Genomic DNA, 24,565 nt, shown 5'->3' on the forward strand with positions numbered 1-24,565 from the left:
TCATTTAGTGTGGCTATTCGACAGTCCAAGCCACCAGGACAAAAACTGCGCAAGTTTCATTCCAATCGACGGTGCAATTAATTAGAAAATTACAATTAAAGATTACGGGCAACACTGTACTAGGTATTCGAGATGAATTCGTAATCCTGACACATACGGCGGCAACCACATTGCATGCGTATAACACTGGGCTCGACATAACAATCCGCCCCTGTAATCCACACAACGATCCGCATCTGAGGATAAACGGATAAGCGAACTGAAATGAAATGCTGAGCCGTTGAAAAAAATGTGTCAGACGTTCAAGAAGCCAGACAGCGTCGGGACTTGTTTGTTCACAGAGATTCACAGAGAGAGTTTGTTCGTTCGAAACAGGCCGCGAACAGAAGGTGCGCGCAGGCGCAGCAGAGAAGTAGGGAGAGCCTCCATCGGGCAGCGGCCAGCGCTGGGTTACTTTGCAAAAACAGGGGTTAACAGGTTAGACTGTTAACATGGGTTTCAGAATACATAGGTAAACAGGAAAACTAATAATATGGTTACTAAAATAACGAAGTTCCGATGTAATAGTGTGTAATACCAATTTTCAGTGTTGCTCGCTGTACAGGGGGTTGTTTGACACCAGGCGTCGCACCGCTCCACTACGCCGCATTTTTCATGGCAAATTAAAATTTTTTATAACGCGTTGTCGGTCGTATGGTTCCGCATATGGTATTTAGAAGCAACAAAGTCTCTAGTCACATCACAGGCATATCATGCTTGTCTACTGCTTTACAGTACCTTTAAAACTTCAAACACACGAGATAGGCGGCTGTGTACATATAGACAAGGCTATGGAGTATCTATACTGACTGAAACAAAGAACAATTGCGAAAAAAAAAACAACAACAACAAGACAAGCGAGCTGGTAACAATAGCGCTGCTAGTCCGGGTAATCTTTTGCGGGGACATTCTTCCCTATGCCCAAGTAGTCTGCTCTTCTCGTAGCTTCTTCCGGGGAAACGATAGAACGTACTGGGCGACGCTGTTCATGATTCCCCCCCAAAAAAAGATGTCATTCCCTTAGCCGTCTTCTCGCTGTAATGGCACAGTGCGACACAGCAATAATTCGGCCTAGGCTTACGCTCTTCTGTTTTGTTTTCCATTTCGCAAAAACTGCTAACTCTTCGATGCGTCCTAGCAGTCGCTATCATTTGTGGCTGTAAGCCAGGAGCGGCTGTGGCTCTCAGCATTCGGACGGTAGTGGTCAGAGTTGCACTCCGGTCGCCCTCCTCAAACTTTAGCGCAACAGCCCTAGGTGCTCGTGGTATTGCTGAAAAAGGGGGCGGGGATTGATTGGCAGAAAAAAAAAACGAGAAAGGAAAGGGAAAGATAAAAGGGAAAAGCGCTCGCCGTTGTCGATCACACAGAGGTGGGCGACGTCACGACGAACGCTTTGGGGGAATGTGCGTCCTGGGCCGACTTCTAAGGCAACAGCCCTAAACGAGTGTACGCACCATGTCTTCAGCAAACCACAACACAGAGTAACATTACTTAGAATGCCGGTTTGTTTTCAGTGTGTTGCGTGAGGAAGTTTTGCTTTTAAAGTACAACGCACGCATATATTAGAACATAAATTCTGGAGATAATTTTTATAGATAGACATAGTTGGGCCCGAAGGGCGCAACAGCATCTCGACTGATCCTTGAGCACCCAATAAGAGCAGGACGGTAACATTCACTTTTCAGGAGCCGTGAAGACCACTCCATGATTTAGATGCACCCCTAGTATGGTGACCCCTATAGTCTGATCCATCTCATCTGTCTTCGTCTACACCCACGGTGACCATCGCCACCGCAGTCCTCCTCGTCTTCTTTTTGGGCCTGTTTATTCGGAAGCTTGTGTCTGCGTGGCAGAAGGTCGCGTGTTATTGGTAGGCTGAGTGGCCTCATGAGCGGCGATTCCATCTGCGCCGTCGCCAGTCCATGATAGCGCAAAATTCTTCTGCTAGGAACTTTTCTTGTCAATCAGTCATAATTTTTCTCAACACTGTCACTTACCAGGTAAGTAGTGCTCCGTCATCAGCATATGTTACAGCATAACGGAAACATTTTGTCATCGGAACAGTGAAAGATAGCATGGAAGCTGTAGGTCATGTTCAGTCCTCAAGGGAACTATCCTTAGCATGTATCGTCGGAATTTTTGAATGACGTTGTGAACCAATGTTTATATTTGAGCTAATGTTTTCTATCCTGCTAGGTTGCCACAGAAAGCTCACAATATGGCGTTTCTGAGAGGGTTTCTGGGAAACCTGCGATCGCCTCGAATGGAACCGGAGCCTCACAGGGTTCGTAAATGATATTGATGTCTCGAATCATGAATAACGAAATTAGTCCCACGACACTCAATGCAATCTGACATAACCCTTGTTTGTAGAATGACCTTTTGTGTTGAAGGGCTCAATGTTAGGATTTGCGGCATCAAAGTGCCTGGTGATTCCTTCCGGGTACATTCAAATTAAATTCAATTAAACATTCAAATTATTAATCGCATATTAAGAATATTTGTCCTTTAGCCTTTTAGCTCTCCTTCTCCTCAACATTTGGTGTGCGTACGTCCATTCTGCTGCACCTTTCAACTGTGCACTAGCGGTTCTGAAGCTACGGTGAAGAAATTTCCTAGTTGCCTCTGTCTGTCTCAGCCTGCCTGCAACACCGTAAACCGTCGGGAAACCAAATAGCCGGGGCGACGCCATGAAATATTGTATACCACGGCTATCCATGAGACATATACCATTGCGATATTTATTTAATATATTTATTTTACGATACCTGTCCGTGTCTGAGTGCACGGGTTCTTCGCGAGACCAACCGGCCTTCTGGCGGATCTGAAATTGTCCAGTGTGAGAACAGTTGAAAACCCCTGCACACGCCGATCGTGCTCATATATCTCCTTAAATTACTCTTTCGCACACTAGCCACGAATCTTTCGCTAGACAAGTTCTGTGGAATTCATGTTTCCCTGGACAGGCGCTGGTAAGTAAGGCATTCTGTGCCGTTTATCGTGCTCACGCCGTGATATTACGAGATCAGTTTGGATCGATACTCCCTGAAGGACCGCGCGGTGCTGAATAGCTTTTGCACAGGCAAAATTGTCTCGTCGGAATAGCCAGCGGCACAACGTAACGTTGGAACGTACAACACAGCGAGAACGTAGTTTCGAGACCTTCACATCTACTGCTCCCTTTAGATTCCACCATACTATCCACTTCCGCCTGAGTGGCATCTCTCGTCATAGAATAAGACTTCGCTGAAGTAATTGTCATTCCTCACCATTGTCGTTTATGGTCTGGCCTCAATGGCAGTACGCCTGCCTTAACACAAGCGGTGCCATTAGTTCCACTTCTCGATGAGCAGGAGCAGAACCTGGACGCATGTCTATAGAACCTTCTATGTATCCCTAAATTCCGACACAAATGTTACGATTTTCGAAAGCACACCACAGCAGGTTCTGCTCTCACGAGGGAACCCAACCATAACCGACTACCTCACGCACGCCCATTGAACGCGATCACGTTCGTCCTGGTTCAGTCAGTGAGATCACCCTACCGAAACGGCATGCAGCTTGCTTGTAGTTGAACTTTGAAACTGCAATCTCCGCTGCGCATTAGACAGTACTTGACTAATGACGCGCAATGTTAACGTCACACCTACACATTCGTGACGAGGATGCGTTTGCCCTCGTAAAGTGAAATTATGCATTGTTGAAGCGAAATGCACTAGTTACGCCCAACTGTAGTGTGTCGCAACCCTCTCTGGCACGTCTTTACCTGTATCGTTATTATCGCGAAATACATGTATGTCGTTAAAGGTGAAAGAACATAATTTTATCGCATTTTATCCAATTTTATCGCATTTTATCTTGCAGGTCGTGGAAGTGAAGCCAGAGGAGTACACCCAATGCCTCGTGGTTGCCCGCGAAGACTCCTTAGTGTTGTATGGCTGCGCTTCTGACGGTGACCATAAAAAGGAGCATTCGACGTACAGCATTATTCTACACCGCGATGTTAGCCGCTTCCCGCACACAGCTTTCAGGTGCGCAAAGCTCTTGGATATCGGAGTATAATTGTCGGCTATTGAGTATGTTGAAAAGTGGAAATTCCAGCGATTCGATGAAGGTAGATTGGAGCCTTATAGCAAGGCGGTTCCGTACCTGAGGGTTTTTCTTCGAGCCATTCAGTGTTTTCTATGCTCAAGCCTTGTGCTCGGAACATTTGTCTGACGAGATAATATGAAGAAGACTTCAAACAATTTGTAGTCTGTTGCCCTCGCAGTAAGGTTGCTCGTTGCAACCTTACTCACTCAAACGATGGAACACAATATAAAAAAGTGTACAGCCGTACCGAGCGAGTAGGCAATTCCACATGCAAACATTTCAACTGCCGCAGCCTCCTACGCACCAAGGAATTGGAAGAAGCCGAAGAGGTGTTTGACCAGCTCAAGGACAAGCTACCGATGCTGTTCGAGAGAATATCAGATGGGACGACACGAGACCTTGTGCAGGAGGCGGTTGCCTTGGTCCACTCGTACCCCTCATGGACACCGGCTCACCTAGCGGCACACCTTGGTCTCATCGACTGCTTCAAGGACCCTAGAGTGGCAGCGTGAGCGACACTTTGTCGTTTTATAGGGGCATCGAGCTCACCTCGAACATAGACTTTTACCGCGTGACGAGAACATACTACTTTCAGGAACTGTCACGCACAGTATTTCCTTTGGGAAACGTGCATTTCCCGAGAAAATTAGTTTATAGGAATGCGGACAGCGGCGGCGTACTCTCAAAGCTGCCGTGTTGTACGTCAGCTCGTCCGCGCACTTTTATTGGCTTCCGAGAATCGTCTGCTGCAGTACGGTAGCAAGGGGACCGGTCGACTGTTCTATGTCAGACGCGGGACGCAAAGTATAAATTGCAGAAACAAAAAAGGAAAAAAATTGGGCCGGGCTCAATCATGTCCAAGCAGTAGCGATGTACACGAGAACGTCACGATCACCGAGTCATTTGCTCCTTTGCGGGATTTTAGTGAAGGAAATACAAGTCTGTTCATTTATTCAAGAGGGTAAGGGCTCGCTGTGGGCGCCGGAAGTCGAATTTGCCTCCGCCACTAATCTTCTTCGGCGCTCTCGTAGCTCTCTACCCCTCGATACTTTGGGTGCTTTTTGGGTCCCTCTCGAGACGCCCTTTCTTCTGATTGCCGTTTCCTTCGATTCTGATTATACATACTTTAGTTTCATATATGCCGACAGTATGGCAAAATTTTGATATCTCACCGTTGGAAATTTATATTTTTGTTTTTGTTATTGTTGTTGAAGCCGATATCGCTCAAGGTCCAGGTAGAACTTTCAAACACTTTCCAAGGACACCCCAATCGGTGTCCTAGCTTCCGGCGTCCTGTCCCGCAACCCAAGCAGCAAAATGTACTGAAAGTCAAGTGCAATAGGGGTGGACGGGTAGGTGGAAGGCCTTGAACAGAGTCGTGAAGAACATTGATAAGACACATACCGTCCACCCCTATTGCACTCGACTTTCAGTACATTGTGCTGCTTGGGAAGGTACGCGGACCCCTATATTTCCGCCTCTGTCGCACGCGCACGCCACACCCAGAGATTGTGTCAGCCGCGGCAACGACCTTGCTGGCTAGAATGTCACACGCGTAAGCTATATGGATTTAGCCGGTTGGTTGCTATCGCTTTGTTACTCACCAAGTTATCTCGTCATGAAATTCGGCATACTTTGGTTGCAACGTAAATTTTGACCTGGCTACCAAACCGAATTTACGGACGTTTTCACGTCAAAATGCGTGCGCTGCACTATTGAGCGTATGAGATAACGTTTCAGACTGGCGCAGAGCGTACGGCCTTTTGTGACAATTAACGTACCACATAAATGCCAGAAAAAGCCGTACACCTAGCTCACGTTTTCAACAAATAACGAAAAAAATCAAAACAACAATGAATGTAGGCAATGCGTGTCTTACGCGGTGAAGTTCTATTTTAAGAGTGCACATTTCAATTCAATTAGGCACGTATTCGCCATTAACAATTCAAAACGTATATTTGTGATGCTGAACATGTCCTAGTGTTCGAGGAGCTGTATAGGACGTTTCACGTAGATACGCATGATAACATTAATAAGCTAAAGCATACTGACACTTAACACACTCACACTTCTGGGTACCATAGCCAGATCAACGAGGTGACCAACGACAACTGCGTGACTGCTCTGCACGTGGCGATACGGGCCCAGAAACTCTCATCCGTACAGGTACTAATGGCCATGGATGCAAGGCTAGACATCGTTGACCATAACGGGGATACCATCTATCATGCCGCCGCTGTCACCAATAAAGATATCATCAAGGTACGTCTGTCCCCTAGGGTGACTTGAATACACTGCCTTGTCTCCTCGTGTATTCGTCGCCTGTAGAGAACGACGAGACAGTACTGCTTGGTCCTTTATATTAAATCGTACAATGTATTTAGAGTTAGGTCCTTTTAGCGCAGCATATTTAACCGTTTCACTTCTCCATACCACACGAGAGGAAAATGTACGAAAGGGTGCTGAAAACTTATCGTCAAGACAATGAAGCACGAGTCCTGGACTCATAAACTTTTATTCCAGTTCGACGCGTTCATCTCGAAGCGCTTCGCATATCGTTCCCGTACCGGCCTCGGTGGCTCAGTCGGTAGCGTGTTCGCCTTCTGATCCCGAGATCACGGTTTCGAACCCGGCCGAGGACGCCAGCAACTTGTGGGAGGGTGCAAGTTGCTTAGACACGCCGTCTTCCGTGAGGGACGTTAAATACGGGGTGCCGTGTGATGAGCTTTCATCACACGTTAAAGAACCCTCAGGTGGGCAAAAGCAATCCACAGACCGACCGCTGTGGCGTCGCTCATGATCTCAGTTGTCTCGCGACGTAAACACCCATTTATCATTATTACTATTATTATATCGTTCCTGAAGCTTCTTAAACCCCTTGGGGAAAAAGAATCCGACGTCTGCCCTCCGAAATAAGCTTCGGGTGCTCCTATCATCTGAGAGTCCTCCGAGAATTTTTCAGGTTTGGAAACAAAACTTAGACCGATGGGGCAAGATATCGCGAGTACGGCGAATGTTCAATACTTCAAATCGCAAATGTTTCAGAGCCTGCATTAGCTTGCCTGTTTTGTGATCAGTCAAGCCTTGCGGAGAACTCGAGTTTGTGATGCAATCATGTTTCATCAACTGTAACGAGTCAGTGAAGAAATGTCAAAATGCTGCAACTGGAGGCATCCATTCGGCGCTGGTTCTCATCGGCATTCAAATATTTCGGAACCTTCTTGGCTGGCAGCTTCCGCAATCCCCACACTCAACTCTTCATGAATTACAACCCCATTGCGTTCTCTGGATATGCAATTGTCTGGTGGTCTGCAATTGTTTTAGCCGAGATCCGCTGATCTGCAAAAATGAGGCCATGGACACAGTCAACAGTCTCGGTTGTTGATACCGTTGGATGCCTCCCCAATCTTCCGCCTTTTCCGGTGTCAAAATCCCCACACTGAAAGATGGCACATCACTTCTTCACGGTTGAATATGATGGGCACTTGTCATGTTTGCGTCATGCGCTCATAGTACTTCCTTACAGTTCTCCCATGGAGCATCATGTGTTCCCGTGGAAGTTTCTTCTGCATGAACGTCATGACAGCACGAAGTTTAACCTTCGAAAATTTCACGCTTGTAGTAGACATGGTTCTGTTGATAGCCCAGGCAAAATTAGCGCTTCGCGTTAAAAACCTGCAGTTTCTCTCCTTGTCCATCTCTCTTTTTTTGTGTCTACGATAACGAGATCCCCTTCGAATATCTGGAACTGGGTCCGGCCGAGAATTTTTAGCACGCCCTCGTAGGTCACCTGATTACTATTATCTGTTGTTCCTTGCAGGCTCTGTCATCACGCCCTGTGCCTTCTGCCGTTATTAACCAAGTGAACAAGGACGGCTACACCCCGCTGCAGTTGGCTTGCCTGATGGACAAGCCGAAATGCGTGAGGGAACTCCTCAAGGAAGGCGCCGACGTTAATTCTGCTTCCGTTAACCTGTGTCCCGATCGCAACAATGCCACCACCACTGTCTGGTTAGTGCGTCCGCTGCTGCAGTGCTAAGGTTATTGACGTCCTCCTTCTCCGCAGCGTTGGGCGAGACCACGTGGAACAGAACGAGCACAATTTTCAGATTGAAGATATGAAGCACGGAGGAACGCCACTGCATTGGGCAAAGACCACTCAGGTGTACCCGCAGTTTGTTTTGTTCAGTAATCTACCGTAAGGTATAGCTCCCAGACTTCTGCACGCACAAATGCGTCCCAATTTCACGCAGTACACCCTGGTGTTGACCTAACCTTATTGATAGTTCTAACCAGGAAATAGTGGGGCGCGTGATAACTAGCTTGTTCGCAGTGCCAAAAGGCAATATGTCAAATTTGGCTGAGGGCGGGACGATGCTGCAAGTGGAATGTAGCTGTCATTGTTGTCTGATGTGGGCGTCTAGATAGACCTGGGAATTGTAGGCTACTCAACTAGTGCGCAAAGTTTCTGAGCTAACTTGTGTAGTGGTGTAGTTGGTTCTGAGCGATCATCTCAAAGCAGTAATTTCAAAGCACACGTCATTTGTTTTTCGTTGTGGTTCGACAACTGGCCGTTAACTTTTGACGTTAACGTTTGAGCTATTTTTGTGCCAAGGTTGGTATTTCGATCGAATCCCACCTCTGACAACTCCGCCTGTAACACCAGGTAGGTGTGACTGTTCTCAAGGCCCCTACACTTGCAACGAAATGCGGAGAAAAATGGTGCATCTCATAGCGTTCGGTGCAGTGTGGTGGGCCCGGCAGTTGGGGACTCCGTTGAGAAGCATGGGAAGGACTAAGTGTAGAATGGTCATAGCTCTCCAATTTATTTGTTCCTCCGTAATCTGTTGCGCAGTACAATGCGTGCATAATGTAATTAACTGCATTCATCAAAGTGTGACAACTCCCTTTCAACCTCGCCTCTCACTTTGCCTTTTTGCACAGATTTATTATTTTTCATGATTCAAGCATAGGTTTCAAGTTTCAGCAACTTATTTGTTGATTCCATAGTCCCATTCGGTGGTCATACTCATGTCTCTCGTTATTTCACTGGTGGGTACTCCTGCCGTGATGGCACAGCCGGATGATCGTAGCTCTAATGGCACATCAACTCACGACACATCGCTCAGTAGAAAAGTTTTCGTTAATGGAAGGCTAGCCTGTGCAATGAATGAATAATACGACAGGAGAGGCTTCGTGCCTGCGCCACACGGTCTGGATAACGTATTAAGAATTGCGTACAGGAATTCGGTTGCATGCATTCATGTTGTGTTATCTGACCTCATTATGTTGTTGCTTTCGGATCACGCATCCAGTTCCTGGAGACCATGATTGACCTAGGATGCGACGTTGACGCCAAGAACTTCCAGGGTAACACTGCTCTGCACATCATGGTGGCACGCAACAGGCTAGCTTGTGTCATCAGTCTTCTCAGTCATGGAGCCAATGCCAATGCGATGGGAAGCGACGGCGACACACCCCTGCACACCGCTGTCAGAGTGAGCATCGAAACGAATAACTGACTTTATTTCATCTCGGAGCTGGTGTATCGGTTCCGTTTTTCTGACTGTCTGAGCACGCATCTTTTCGCAGATTATGTAGCACACTGCTCAAAATTTGTTCGTGCTCAGACTTCATGCTTCCGAATCATACGTTTCTAATCAGAAAGAGCAAAAGTTAAAGCGGCTCAGACAAATAAAAGACGGTAGTCTTCTTCCAAGCGTATTTCTGCGCTACGGTTCACAGCCGGGACGTTGCTCTGCCACAGCCTTGCAGATTTAGTACTTTATGGAACCACAGCCTCTGTCCTTCTATTAATGAAGTCTCCCATTCATCGCCTTTGACTTGATGTGGCTTTCTGCTCCATCAGGTAGGGAAAACGGTGTCTCCTAACTGCCAACCACGTCAACTCGTCAACCTCGAAGCGGTCAGGACGATCACCCTACGGGAACGATAATCCCCACGAGATAAAACTCATGCGCGTCGCCCTCTCCTCTCCCAACTGGTCTTACCGAACGAACAGGGAGTGAACGAAGACTCGACTAAATTCTGAAATTACGGAAATACACATGGAATTTTAAAGTAGCTGTAGTGTAACAAGTTGTAGGTAGGCGTCTTATGAAACAATTTCACTCGGCGTTGTGTATGAACCGTCGATACATTTTCTTCTTGTTTCTTCAGAATAAACCAATTTGGCTATTCGTATTTAATTGCATGATGCTGACGTCACACTGCGAACTATACCTGAATATCTCTTTCAGGTTGCTATGCCTACGAACGATGACAGACTACTTTTCTTGGAACAAGTAAGCAAAGAGCACAGTGCACCCACTGCACGAACATGCGTAACTATACAGAAACTGACTTAGGACCCCCTATCTACCGAATATACAGAGCGTTCATTTTTATCCGTTTACGTTTTATATATATATAAAAAAGTTTGAAAGCAGCATAGATATTGTTTTTGCAGGTGTGTTCTATAGCAAGGCGGACATCCTACAAGATGTCAAATTACACAAAATTCACTAATTTACTCCTTAGTTTGAGCAGTTGAGTAGTTGAGGAGTTTTGAGCAAAAACAATATAGCAGAATGGGAGACAACCCTCGTTGAAAGCCCATTTTATCTTTTAACAATCCTGAAACGACTGGGCGAAACAAAAACCACGTGCCACAGGAGCGCACGACCTTCGTTATCTGGGCTAGAAAAGCGCTTGATCTGACCAGCAGACGAGCACCTGCTCCAATCATCTCCACCGTTCCAAAGCACGTGGTACGCTAACGTGGAGTGAGTGTTCTCCTGAGTGTAGTCAGTTTCGGTTTCAGTTGTGTAGCATAATTGGGCGATGGATACTTCAACGTACGTGCGCGTTTCAGCATTTTTCAAAATGGTACGGCCTTCAACGAGGATTCTTGCACATTCTGCTATCTCCCTTTTCCCGGGCTCCCCTAATAGGCCTTGTTAGAAAAGCAAGCGTCACCTGTGGCACGCTTTGACGGTGTATGGATTGATCTGTTCGACCCTCTCCCACCATCAACTTCTGGAAATCGGTAGGTCGTCGTGCCTATCATGCTATGTTGCCTATCGTGCTATCGTGCTATCGTATGTTGCCTATCGTGCTATCGTGTTGCCTATGTTGCCTATCGTGCCTATCGTGCTCGTCGCTATGTTGAGACCGCTGGCTTCAGGTACCTCCCAGGAACCTCCTCTTCCGTCACGGGGAGCCTCGTGGTCCCGTCAGCAACCACGAATGTTCCTTTCTCGCCACTCTGCTCAGACCGACGGCTTCACGGAACGTTTTAATTGCACACTTGACGATATGATGGCCTTTTATGTATCTTCACAGCACGAAGTAGCTTGCCGTTATTGGCCGCACTCAAGTGGACATCGTCACGACTATAATCCCCCCCCTCCAAAAAAAAAGAAAGAGGAACATACGTTGTTAAAGATATCCAATTGAAACACCGTCGCTACAGTATCGCTCACATGACTACTGCAGGCATCGGCTTGTAATAGAGAATGCCCCTTCTAAAGTACAGCATGTGACATACTTGTCTAGAATCGACAGCTTGCGGTTTATCCGACCTGGAATCTCCATGCGTTGCAAGTTTGTTTCGGCTAATAAACACGTACAGGGTAGCATACCGTGCGTGTTTATTAGTCGGAAGAAACATTCTATAGCAGCACATGTAGATTCCAGACAGGATAAACCGCAAGTTGTCGATTCCAGACAAGTATATCGCAAGCTGTACATTGCGTTGACGTAAGGGCATTCCCACTCGACCTCGGGTGACCTCGGCAGAGGAAAGGAGTATAGTGACGACTGAGTTATTAAAGTGCAACTCTTGAGCAGCGCCGTACTAAAGCAAGAACAATTGTAATTTCTTACCCTTCTCTTTTCACTACCCTTTTAAGACATAATAGAGGTCATACTTCAAAAAACGTTTTGTATTCAGTCTAGCTCGACTAACGCGCTAATTCCTCGCTAACGACTCCCATTATAGGTTTCCAAGACGAAGAAATCGAAGCCGAAAGCAGAACTGCCAAAAGTAAGGGCTTTGTGGAGACACCTTGACCCACTGGCGTAGCCAGAGGGGGAGTTCTGGGTGCTCAAACCCACTGGAAAATGGTACCTTTGGTAGTGCGTTTGTGAGAGGGAAACTATGGGCAATCCTCCTCTCCCATGTAAAGTTCACAGAGTACCCCTCCCGAAATATTTTTCTGGCTACGCCGCTGCCTTGTCCCCCATTATCGGACTTAATTTCCACGCCATTATGTGTTTCCAGAGCGACGTGTCACTGATCCAGGCCCTGATCATTTTTGGAGCAGACGTCAATCAACCAAATCAACGTGGGGAGACTGCACGCCATCTGGTGTCCATCTCTCAACAGCAGCAGACTGGCAAGGACCACTGCGTCCTCTACACGTTGCACGCCGTCGGTGCGAAACGCTGCGAGATCAATAGAGGTTGCGCTGAAGGGTGCGCGCCTGACGGCACATACGACGGCACACCCCCGGAGAAGCCAAATTTTATCAAAGCGCCGCAGTGTGAGTGTGCTTGAGAAGAATGTTCTTTGCCATCTTTGCGTGATGTACTGTACCTTGATGTAATGGCAAAGCGGAGACTCTAATCTATAAGAGTATTGTATCGAGCCCCTCTTGTCCTGGTCCTAAGCAGACACAAAGCCTTTAAAATAACTGCACTTTTGACAGCACATTTCTGCAAAGTTCGTACAATGTGCGAGGGAAAAACCATGTGTAGCATACTTCTGATACGATGATCAAACTTCACCCTCGCAAGGTCTCCATTAAGATGCCGAGATACCTTGTACGCTTTTTGCTTTTGCAGAAAATGTAAGAGCAAACATAGGTTCTTACTTATAGGATGCTACATCTTTATTGGAGTTCTTTATTAATTTGTTCGTCCTGAAGTACGCGTATGTGCAGCTGCTGGCGGTCATCATGTCAGTTGCGGGAAGACATCGTCTCTCTTAGACTTCATGGTTACGTGCTTGTCTTACTTATGATACTTCGTACTCGTAGTGTCTGAGAGGCGCCGTCACCCTTTCTGTATGTCTTCCGTTAATACTTTGCCACAGGACGTGCTAGTCCTATACGTTCACCGCCGTTCTTCCGCCGCGAGGGACCACGCGTGTTGAAAATTGTTCATACGTCTCACTATTACCCTTGTACCAGTGCGAGAATCGCCAATAGACGACTTGCATAAATCCCGTGAGGCAGCGCAAGAACCCTGCAGTGCATTGTTGGAGTTACGTTCTCTTGAGCTCTGCTGTCCGCGCGCCATCTTCGGCAAGCCCTGCAGGTTATTCTCTGTGCAGACATGCAGCAGTGCGAGGTTTCTTTTGAAGTTCATTGCACAGAAAGGAATGGTAGTTGTGCACAAATTTAGTGAAACTGCATTCGAATTTGATTTAGGAACGTTAAAAGAACAATGAACGACATCCGGATAAAGTATAAGCTCGACACGGTGCTGGCGGACGTTCAATTCACCCACCGCGCAATCAATCATTCGCATTTTAACTATAGGATAAAAGCGCAACAACTTGGACCGTCTATCGCATAACATGCACTGCGTTCATCGGCAAACGTGTACAAGGGTCGTTCGATGTTGACCGAGGTTTTCGCTCTACAAAAATCGGTTAGTAAATGTAATTGGATAAAACTTTCGTAGGATGAAATGCAATCCTTCTCGGGTGAGCAGCACGCGCAGCAGTACACGTGTAGTAGCGGCAGCTAGCCGTGTGTCTGTAACTGTGGAAGAGTGATGTGGAAGAATGTCAAACGAGCTGAGATTACAAAGTTTACAGTCACAGTATGGGAACAAACGATGTCAAGGAGAAGAGTGTACAAATGGTGCAGACAGTTTTGCGAAGGACGGGGTATGTTGACGAACGAACCACATGGACACGTTTGTCCGACTGCAGTCACCACCAGTGAACATCGCGGGCGTTGAGCGAGCCATCCTCGAGAACCGGCGCGAAGAGTTTGGGACATTCGAGCCGAGTGGCATATTAACGTCGGCAGAGTGGAGACAACCATTCACGAGCACTTGCTGTTCCACAGAGTCTGAGTATTTATGTGTATACTGTATTCGCTCGGAGGCACTCCGAGCCCTGTATTCGCTATGAGCCCGAGCGCCTCCGAGCGATAAACGCCCTATGCAAGATGGGTTCTCCGACACCTCACTTGTGACCAGAAGGGAGCGCGCATGGCAGTCTCTGAGCAGCTGCTAAACCGGTTTCAATCCAAGGGCGACAAATTTTCGCAAAGAGTGATCACATGTGATGAAACCTGGATGCACCATTTCACCCAGAGACAAAAAGAAGCAGCATGGAATGGCGACATAGGGCTTCCCCGCCGCCAAAGAAAAGGAAGATGCAGCCGTCTGCTGGAAAGTCCATGGGAACTGTCTTCTGGGATATGCGAGGTGCCATGCATGTAGACTTCTTCGAGCAAAGGATCATGATTAATATCCAGTACTACCCCACGTTGATAAAGGTTGCCGCGCGAAAACAGTTCGCAAGGATAGGCCTAGGATGTTGTCAGGAAGGGCAAATGTTCTCCTTCATGACAATGCCCAGCCTCACACGGCAAATTTGACGGTAGCAACCCTGGCCGAAATACGCTGGGAGGTTTTGCAACATACCCCTTATACAGCACATATGTAGCCCCAAGCGATTATCATTTGTTTGGGCACCTTAAAGAGCGTCCCTTGGAGGAAAGAGGTTCGAAACTGACGAAAAACTGACGTATAGTTTCGTGCTCCCCGAATTTTCCATGTATTTACAGTCTCGGTCAGCCTTGAACGACCCTTGAGAACAGCGCCGTCTCTTATGGCAAATTCCATTGGCAGACCTGGTTCAAAGTTGCCTCTATGAATGCAAAAATTGTTCAATTGACAGAGGTCAGGCGTGGGGAAGAGAAGCAACGCCACCTACGTATGAGTGCATCTTCCAACACCACGCTGGATGGTGTCGGGACCGGCAAAAGTTTTTGACCCACCAATTTACGTGGGCGCGCATATAGGGCAAAGCGAGCCGAACGCGGCAGAACATAACAGGTGTGTGCTCGACAACCGAGGTCGGCAATGTTGGAGAGTCTTTAGGCTTTTAATGACTTTTGGTAGCGGCGATATTAGTAGTGCTGTGCTAACAAACGAACACTGCCGTACATAGCACACATAGCAACCTGCATCGCTATGTATACCTCGCGTGGTCAATTGAACCTCAGAAAGGAAATCCGAATGATGTCGCTGGTTGAACTTCCGATAAATGCTTATATCAAGCGAGTAAGGTGATACCTAAAGAGAGTGTATTTATTTTTATTTTTTTACAGTCTATGACAAGATCCTGGGACCGACGATCGTGAAGGCCGCTCTAAATCGTCGTCACGAAGAACTGCGATCTGGCCGTCCTCGCAAGAATGGTCGTCTGCTGTGCCTTGACGGCGGAGGCATCCGAGGTCTAATTATTATTCAGATGCTGATCACCCTCGAGTCCATCCTCGGTTGCGCTGTCATTGAGTGCTTCGACTGGGTGGCTGGTACCAGTACGGGAGGAGTCCTTGCTTTGCTTCTGGCTTGCCGTAGGTCGAACACTGTCATAATTTCCTTAATTCTTGAATCACCTAACGTTCAAACCGCGAAGTATTTATCCGGAGAAATATTGCGCAAACGAACAGTCACCTCATAAGTGGGGTCGATCTGTCACAACATAACCAGTTCTTGTACTCGCGGATCAAATTGTCTGCGCAACTATTATCTCATTTGCAGCCTCGCAACTACAATGCGGTCAAGTAAACTAAGAACCAAGTTATATGTTTATATATTATAGTCAGCCTGCTAAACTGTCGCCTTCAAAGGGGTATTAAGTTGGAAAAATTTCTCTGTGCAATATGAAAGATTCCGTCATCATGACAATAATGCAAAAGGAACGAGATTCACCCGTTGCGTCGTTTGTAATTAAAACGTGAATAAAAGTGTCAATTTGGAGGTTCCTCTTTCCTTCCTCCCAATCGGCCCAAAACGTGAAGGGTACGCTACCCTCAGCGCATCCAATTATCAAAGAAAATACATTGCGGGTACTGGCAGTTCCCACATTTCTTTGTCCAATCAACGCGGTACCAGGGGAGCTCCGACTTTGCTGTGACGCGTTGGGGATCTAACTGGGACACATATCATACTCTTATTCTATTGTAGCGGAAGCTTTCGCCAAGGCAAGGCAACCACCGCCAAGGCAACAGGAAAAGAATCAACATTATCAAAGACACAAATTATAGCCAACGCGCGAAAAACGAAACTTTACTAAACGGAGGCTACCAGGCACCGTGAGAAGCCCTACCAACTGCGAGCGGGGCAGTATGGATCAGATTGCAGATGTGTGCGCTAGAGCGGTGCCGGGACGGTTATAATAGCGCCGTTATGTGATTATGACGTCCATCTCTTGTATTGCACGTTCCACAATGCTATTCCATACAAAAAATACTAGTGAGACAATTCTTCGAAAAAAAAAGAAAGATCCACACGATATCTTTATTGACAGATGGGACATTTCGGACGTAACCATACATCACTTTGACGTGAAACTTTTCGTTACACACAACTCTCAATCATTGCGCATCGCGAAATAGCGCCCACTTGTGAGTGTATCCGAAATAATGATCATCGAGTACAGAATATAGACTTCTTCCAGTATAGCCTATGAAAGCCACAAACATCAACCCCTTTAGAGCCCCTTTAAGTTGGCACGCTCCAAACGTCACACAATGGTGTTGTGGTTTTTGAATGCGGGTTGAAATAAGAATTTTAATGGCGAATTCCGGTGGTCATTACGTTGCAATGGCCTAGCGCTCGGAAATTGTTAGGTCGGAGCCGGTGTTGGATCACGTGACCATTGCCACCTGAACGTGACAGCAATCTTTCAGTTTTAGACGCTTGGATTAGGCTAGGGGCATGGCAGTCGCTCGTCTTCGGGTTCCGTTGTCTGCTAACCCACGTGAACTTCGACGTGTGGGCCAATGAGATCCCTCTCCACCCTCGCTATGCGGATGTGACGACACCGAATATAGTTGGCAATCCGCTGCCCTGTCGCTTCGATGCCGGGCGAAAAACGTGCTGGCAAACTATGTAGCTTGCATAGTGAGGACGTAGGGGCGTAGTCTCTCCCTCCAGTAATGACCTAACTATTCTGAATGGCTGTTAGTTCTGAGTATGATATGCGGTTCTGTATGTGTACGGCTCTGTTAAGTTCGGTAGACTGCACGTCTGCGCCAGAGAGACATTGTTGACGCTATGAGACTCCTCAGAGCATTCATTCGCAGGCCTCGTGTCGCAAACTTCAGCCAGCCAACAGAGATGCTCTGCAGAATTCTCACTGACACTGAATACTCTCCCAATTCTGTTGAGACTATACATTTCAATGCCGGTTCGCGTACCCCCTCGTGCTTGAAACCTGGCGTGTGCTGTATGAATAGCGTTTCGCAGGTAAGACACCACGGCGATGTCTGCAGCTATACTTCAGCCTCAAGGACAAAGTGTTCATTGGGACTAGACCTCATGACGCTGAGTCATTGGAGCGATTCCTGCAGAAAGAGGTCGGCGAGAACACAGTCATGACAGATATCAAGCATCCAAAGTAAGGAAAAACAATCATTTTGTCCGTGACGTATGTTGCGTTTGGAAGTACCATCTTCACCCCACACCCCAGAACTTCACCCCATAGCGCGCTGTGCGCCAACCATTGCCGCGAATGATAGCGTTATGCTTTTGATTCGAGGAGAGAGTGGGGCGTACGCCTTTTTGTGGCAATTTGGATATATGAAAATTGCCACAAAAAGGCGTACGCCCTCGTCTCTTCGAATCAGAAGCGATAACCCTATCATTATTGGCAATGATTGGAGCACAGCGTGCTATGTGGTGAAGTTCTGCTTTTAGAGTTCACATGGCACGCAGCTAGCCAACCATCATCCCGGACGACATCCATCGTTCTTCCCCCTGATTTGGTGAAAACGGGAGGTGCACGCCTTTTTGGGACGCTTATGCAGAAATGTTAATTGTCACAGAGGCGTACGCCCCTAACTTTCCACAAATCAAGAGTGATGGACGTCACTCTGTAGTCTGTACAACATGGTTGGCCTTCAGCGGCGAAGCTTTGTTTTAAGAGTGTGCTCATGAGTGTGGTGAATGTGAACTCCGAGACTACACTGTTAAAACAGAACTTCACCACATAACACTCTCCTAGTCAACCGTCATTCCGAATGATACCATTTTGTGTCCTTATTTGCTGAAAATGGAAGCGCCTACATGGGACACATTATGCTTGTCCCAGATACTCTTAGAAATGAACTTCACCGCATAGCACGCTCCTAGCCAACCATAATCTCGAATGATATCGCTTAATCGGCTTAATCGCTTCGTCGTCGTTACGGTCGTTACAAGCTAACGAGTGGCGGGAAATTCAAAAAGGTGGCCACGTGACACATTGCGCGTGACGTGTACCACGGCCTTCACGTATCGCGCGAAGAGCGCCGTACACGTGTTTTATCACGTGCCCACCTTTTTAAATTTCCCGCCCGCCTTTTTGAATTTCCCGCCACTCGTTAGCTTGCAACGACCGTAACGACGATGAAGCGACAGGTTTGTTGAAAACGGGAAGCGTACGCCTTTTCTGTGACAATTATGAACAGCATAAGTGTCACAAAAAAGGCGTGCGCCTCCCGCTTTCAATAAATCAGGGCAGATAACGATATCATTCGAGGTGATAGTTGGCTAGGAGCGTGCTATGTGGTGAAGTTCATTTTTAAGAGTGGAGGGTCCTCCCCCTTTTTGAACGAGTCATGACATAGAATGATATCATTCGGTATGGTGGTTGACTAGGAGCGTGCTATGTGGTGAAGTTCTGTTTTAACAGTGTACATTCCTTCCGACACTAAAAGTTTGAGGGGTGTTGGAAAATGTTTCTAGGGGGTGTGGAGGGTGCCAGAAAAATAGCTGTTCGTGTGCGATTCGAAACCACCTTCGAGCTATACTGCCAAGCAGTGGATATCCTGTATCGTATTCATTCATGCCGCGCCGTTGGTGTACCGCTTGGGACTGCGACTTTGAGAGGAAGGTGCCGCATTTGTTCTCTAATGACTGTTAGTTTACTTGCAAATTGCATTGAATCGTAGCGTGCTTCGTGGAGGGTAGCGCTATATTGCAGGCAGCCAACACGAAGCTTCCTTGTGCCTACTCCGCCGAGAAAACATGGCGTAGTTTACTCCAGGACAGACGTTGTCTAATTCCCACTAACGGTGTCCGTGTCCTACTGCTTATTGCTTTACAGTACAACTCTCTTTATCCGCAGATTGATTATAACGGGAGTTTTGGCTGATCGACATCCTGCAGCCTTGCACCTGTTCCGGAACTACGACTGCGCGAAAAAAATCCTCGGTCTCTCTGCGAGCGACTCGGAGTTTAGGCCTTGCACACCGCCAAACGGTAACCATTATCGCTTACGGCTAGGGTTACGCATTTTCGGTATTTATTTTTGAGCGGATTCGGCGTGTGCTTTTCGATGTTTATTGATTTTCACGAAATCTGCGTTTTTCGATGTTTTTTCCTGGCGTGTACATGGTTCACGCGGCAGTTATCGGCGAATAGAAATCACAATATAATTTCCGCACGACATTCGTCCAAGATAGCGTTGTACGCTGCGGTGGCGTTTGACGGCTAACCAAAAAGTAAATTGACATTTTTCACAACCATCGTATTTATGTATGGTTATCTGATATATGCATCAACAAACTGCAGGGCATATGCAGCAATTTATCTCTGTCATGTCCTGGAATGTCCCTCTGTATTCGGTGTTTTTCGGTTAAAACCGAATTAGAAAAAAATTACCCAGCGTACGTTTTTCGGTGTTTTTCGTTTTTATTAAAAACCGAAAATGCGGAACCCTATTTACGGCATATTGGCAGCGGCACATACTCGAACGAAATAAACCAACTAATGCTTGGGTACCGTATTCGACACCAAGATATGATAAGAAATAGAAGGCGGAAGGGAGGTGCGAGTGACTGGTTTAATGGAAGAGCAAAGAATGAAAACTTGGAAAGATGCTGCTCGTGCTCATAGATATTACTTATGGCACCGTAGTTTCCAATGTCCTCCCGCGGCGAAAGTTCATGGTCATACTTCAATGTGGTACAAGCGCTGAACAGCGGTCTTGCCGTCTTGATGCTTCACGAGGCATGACCCGACATAATTACCTTGTCCGTCGTAAAGCTGTGATAAACGTCCCGCGTCCCAGAGACATCTGGACATGTTGCTGGCGATCAGAACCACATCGCCCTCTTCTACTTCGTAGCTGTTCCACTAAAATGGTGGACTGATCGTATAGTTGCAACAGATAGTCGTGCTTCCATCATTCCCAGAATGTCTACATCAGTTTTTGGCGGTGTAGCATTCTTCGAGTCGATTCGCTCTTGATAGACGAAGGCTGGTCAACTCGAGAGAGCGCTGGTGGCGACGGCAAGGCGATACTCTTCGATAACCGCCGAAACTTTTCCTGTTACCGAGACCAATCAGAAAGAAAATAGTCCGAAGACTTGACAGCAATGGTGAAAGGATGTCAACATAGTTTGTTAGGCAAGATTGAAAGCTATCCCCCATCCGATCAATTCCACTAGTGACTAGGCCAGGTAGACTTGGTAATGAGCGTTTATTCAAAACGACCATGCCCCAAGAAAGAGCTCTTTGAGGATGCCGTCATCAATGGTTTTGTCCCAGCATGCGTCCCAGTAACTCTGTCGGCTTCTGGTCTCCCAGATCTTCAGCGGCCAATAGCTGTTGTAGTTGGCGTTGCTCCGATACAGCAGTGCGCCGAATGAGTTCTTCTTTCACTGTGTCATAAGGCGGTCTGCTGGGGGATTCATAATGAGATCTCGAAGTTCCTTATCTACGTCCATGAGTAATGCCCCAATGATGTGCCCCAATTTAGTTGCTTGCGAAGTGATCCGACGAGCAGCGAACTGCGCTTCCACCTGGCCAAGCCACATCTGTGGATCATGCGCGCAGTGGCTCGGGAAGCGAACAGGAAGGGCTTCCACTTGAGCCAAGGAGGCGACAGGGCCAACAGGATTCATGTCTGGCATTGACGACGTGTCATAGGCTAAAGAGTGCTGCAGAAGGCCGCAAGCGGTAGGTGTTCATGTCACCAGCTATTTACGTGGCAAGGTAGACTTGGTAAGGAGCATTTATTCCGGACGACCGCTTGGCCGAAGGAAAGCACGCGCTCTCCCTGGGCGCACTACACCGACAAAACGTGAATGGTGCAAATGGCTATAGGCATGTTGGATGTTTTTTTTTTTTTTTGTGGAAATCATGCACAACAATCATGACCCTCCAGAAGCAAAAAATGAATAATTCAGAAAGGAATCTGGACATGATCTAGCCATGATAAATTTAGGCAAACTCGGGTGGAAACGAGGTAGTATCATCCCAAAACCAGGGTATGAAGGCTGACCGCGGTATCCCAGAAACAGAGAACGACGCCCCATAGACCGTTTTTTTTTTTTTTTTTCAACAAAACAACTGCTGCTCTCATGCGTGCGCGTCTCTGGCGTGAAATTCGGTACAGTTCCTTTTTAGAATCTATGCATCTTGTGGACATTAATCTTAAATGCTCTTATTTGCAGAGCAACTGGTGTGGCGAGCAGCGCGTGCATCCGGGGCAGCGCCGACATACTTTCCTCCTTTTGGCCGCTACCTGGACGGTGGTCTCATATCTAACAACCCGACCCTCGATGCAATGACGGAGATCACCGAGTACAATGAAGCACTAAAAGCTACGGTACTACTACTACTGCTACTACCACCACTCACACAATCATCACAATGCACTGTAACAACAGTCTCCCCATTCTTATGCCCTATACATGCGGGCATACTGCTCGACCAGAAATTAGGTGTGTCGATTGTTAAGGAAGTCCTATGGCCCGTACATCTTGAAAAGCGAGTTCCAGGAGAATCCCTCCGTGTGGTATGCAACCTCCGCTGGTTTGTGGTGATCACAGAGGAAGCTATTGTCTGGCAAAGAAGTGATAAATGCACATTCAGTCCCTTAAGTGGAGCACTTATGTCACTTACATCATGGGCTATTGACAAAGCTTAACTAAATTTTTAAAACTACATCCACACAAGCATATCCCGCGATATGCGACATATCGTAATTCATTGGTGGATAAGGAGGAGGAAGAGCGTCCTTTTGCGCTTCATCGCTACCAGCCGCGACAAAAATATGTAAACCGAAACCAATAAATTACTGCAACAAATGACCCGCTTCGGTGGCAGATTTTTCTCTAAAGGGTGTCCACTGAAGGTCCCAAAAGGGGTAGTACCCATTTTAATGCCAACGGCGCCCTGCTCTAGGAGTTGTTTTTCAGAAAACTCATTTGAATTTTTGTTTAAATAATGAGCGCCTCCCACTCATTCACACGGTGCGCAGCCTGTAGGTGGTATCGGACAGTTCTTCGATTGGTGCACCCGTTCGCGAATTATTTAGCCCGGGGATTTAACTGAGACACCCTGTATATCGTGCCTAACGGCCGCACGACTTGCCAAGAGTCGTGTACTGAGACATCAGCTGCTACTGAGTGCTAGTGTATTGATGTCTATGTTGCTGGATTTCAGTGAATGCACTTGCCGGATGAGATGACAATGTTCATTCAAAATGAGATTGAAAAAAATACAACAGCCATAAGTGAACGCTGCGTATTTATGCACGGTATTTCATGCTCGTCGGATAATTGTGGGACTTTCGACAATTACCTTCTGGAAACTTTTGCCACCATTGAGGAAAACCTTGGACAATTTTTAATTGCAGGAATTTTATTTCTGTCAATTGAACTTTGAAAATTGCCAAGCGAACCTCGCTTTTTTTTTCTTTTTACAGAAATATCAAGTGATCCATGTATAACCACAGAGCCAACAGAAATAGTCGAAAAAAAAAAGTGTAAAAATTACGCATTAGCCCCGCCTGCCTGATTTTCGCTAAGAAGCGCGCACGAAATGTGCGTCTACACTCTTAGAAATGAACTTCACCGCATAGCACGCTCCTAGCCAACCATAATCTCGAATAATATCGTTATCTTTCCTGGTTTGCTGAAAACGGGAGGCGTACGCCTTTTTTGTGACAATTATGAACAGCATAAGTGTCACAAAATAGGCTCCGCCCCACGTTTTCAACAAATCAGGGACGAGAACGTTGTCATTCGGAATGATGGTTGGCTAGGAGCGTGCTATGTGGTGAAACTCATTTTTAAGAGTGTAGAAGAGGACGTGTCCCCGCCTTCATTTGTTTTGCCTTTGTGATAAGACGGTTGTCCCCAGCACCAAGGTCACAGCAGGGGAAAGATGGGTAAAACAAAAGGCGGGAACACTTCCTCCTCTCCTCGCATCTCCAGTGCGCTCTTTTCTGCGATACTGTGCATATTTTTTGTTGGGTCTGTGGTTATCCGTGGAGGACTTCATATTTCTGTAAAAAAAAGTGAGGTTCGCTTGGCAGTTCGCCTGGCAAAGTTCAATTGAAAAAAATAAAATTTCCCACAACTAAAAATTGCCCAGAGCCTTCCCCAATTTTGGCAAAAGTTTCCAGAAGGTAATTGTCAAAAGTCCCACAATCCTCCGGCGAGTACGTTGCCAGTTAGAATTTTTGATCACGTTAGGTGAAACACCCTGTATAAGTTACACAATTGCTCTTGCAGACTGTCGCATGTCGGCCACAACTTTACGCTACTAATCTATATCACAAAGTATATTCCTGCTTTCACAGGGCCAGGAAGAAAAAGTGCAGCCTATGGAAGTTGTGGTGTCCATCGGAACGGGCAAGGCTCCTGTGGTGCCCATAGCAGCAGGCACCTTGCACACGGGCACTGGGTTCTTCGGTGCCGCCAAAATGGCTTTCGGAGCTAAGGCCCTGAGCCAGTTGATCATCGACCAAGCGACGCAAGCGAACGGTCGTCTTGTCGACCGTGCCCAAGCTTGGTGCAGTGCCATTGATGTGCCCTACTTCCGCGTCAATGCTCCCATCTCAGAGGACGTCAGCCTCAATGAGACGGATAATCGGCTCCTCGTTCGAGTTCTATGGGAGACCACGGTTTATATGAGAGCTCGAAGGACCCAACTCGAAGAATTGGCCGAACTCATCCGGCCAGATATTGCACGATAGACCCAAAATTGTGTATTTCCGATCTGTACCGGATACTTCCGAACTAATCTAAGAATTACTTACGTTACAATGATTTCACGTCACAAAACGCGACGTACAATAGTAGTAGGTGGAATATATTTTTACAAGTTCCTGAACGCGAGTATCAAAATCTTTCTCTAGAATGCACAAAGCTTTATTTAGACATATTAAATAACTGACTGCACCAAA

At 46.9% G+C, this 24,565-nt stretch overlaps 1 protein-coding gene across 1 annotated transcript; it reads left to right on the top strand.

Annotated features, from left to right (window-relative positions):
• The first annotated feature begins 1,850 nt into the window (after positions 1–1,850).
• Positions 1,851–24,565, top strand: LOC135386110 (85/88 kDa calcium-independent phospholipase A2-like). The gene is made up of 16 exons (XM_064615849.1): positions 1,851–2,039; positions 2,236–2,323; positions 3,904–4,070; positions 4,424–4,639; positions 6,216–6,393; positions 7,952–8,142; positions 8,198–8,294; positions 9,447–9,629; positions 10,392–10,436; positions 12,134–12,178; positions 12,416–12,677; positions 15,486–15,734; positions 17,632–17,782; positions 19,493–19,626; positions 21,825–21,979; positions 23,960–24,565. The coding sequence occupies exons 2-16, from the start codon at positions 2,258–2,260 to the stop codon at positions 24,353–24,355; spliced, it is 2,535 nt and encodes an 844-aa protein (XP_064471919.1). The 5' UTR covers positions 1,851–2,039; positions 2,236–2,257; the 3' UTR covers positions 24,356–24,565.

The sequence above is a fragment of the Ornithodoros turicata genome, chromosome 2, assembly GCF_037126465.1.
Source record: "Ornithodoros turicata isolate Travis chromosome 2, ASM3712646v1, whole genome shotgun sequence".
Lineage (NCBI taxonomy): Eukaryota > Metazoa > Arthropoda > Arachnida > Ixodida > Argasidae > Ornithodoros > Ornithodoros turicata.

Excerpts from the sequence above, each read along its gene's own strand:
- LOC135386110 (XM_064615849.1), top strand. The coding sequence starts at position 2,258 with ATGGCGTTTCTGAGAGGGTTTCTGGGAAACCTGCGATCGCCTCGAATG. Across the intron at positions 10,437-12,133 it reads GACTACTTTTCTTGGAACAA|GTTTCCAAGACGAAGAAATC; the intron begins GTAAGCAAAGAG and ends CTCCCATTATAG. Across the intron at positions 15,735-17,631 it reads TGCTTTGCTTCTGGCTTGCC|GTAAGACACCACGGCGATGT; the intron begins GTAGGTCGAACA and ends AGCGTTTCGCAG.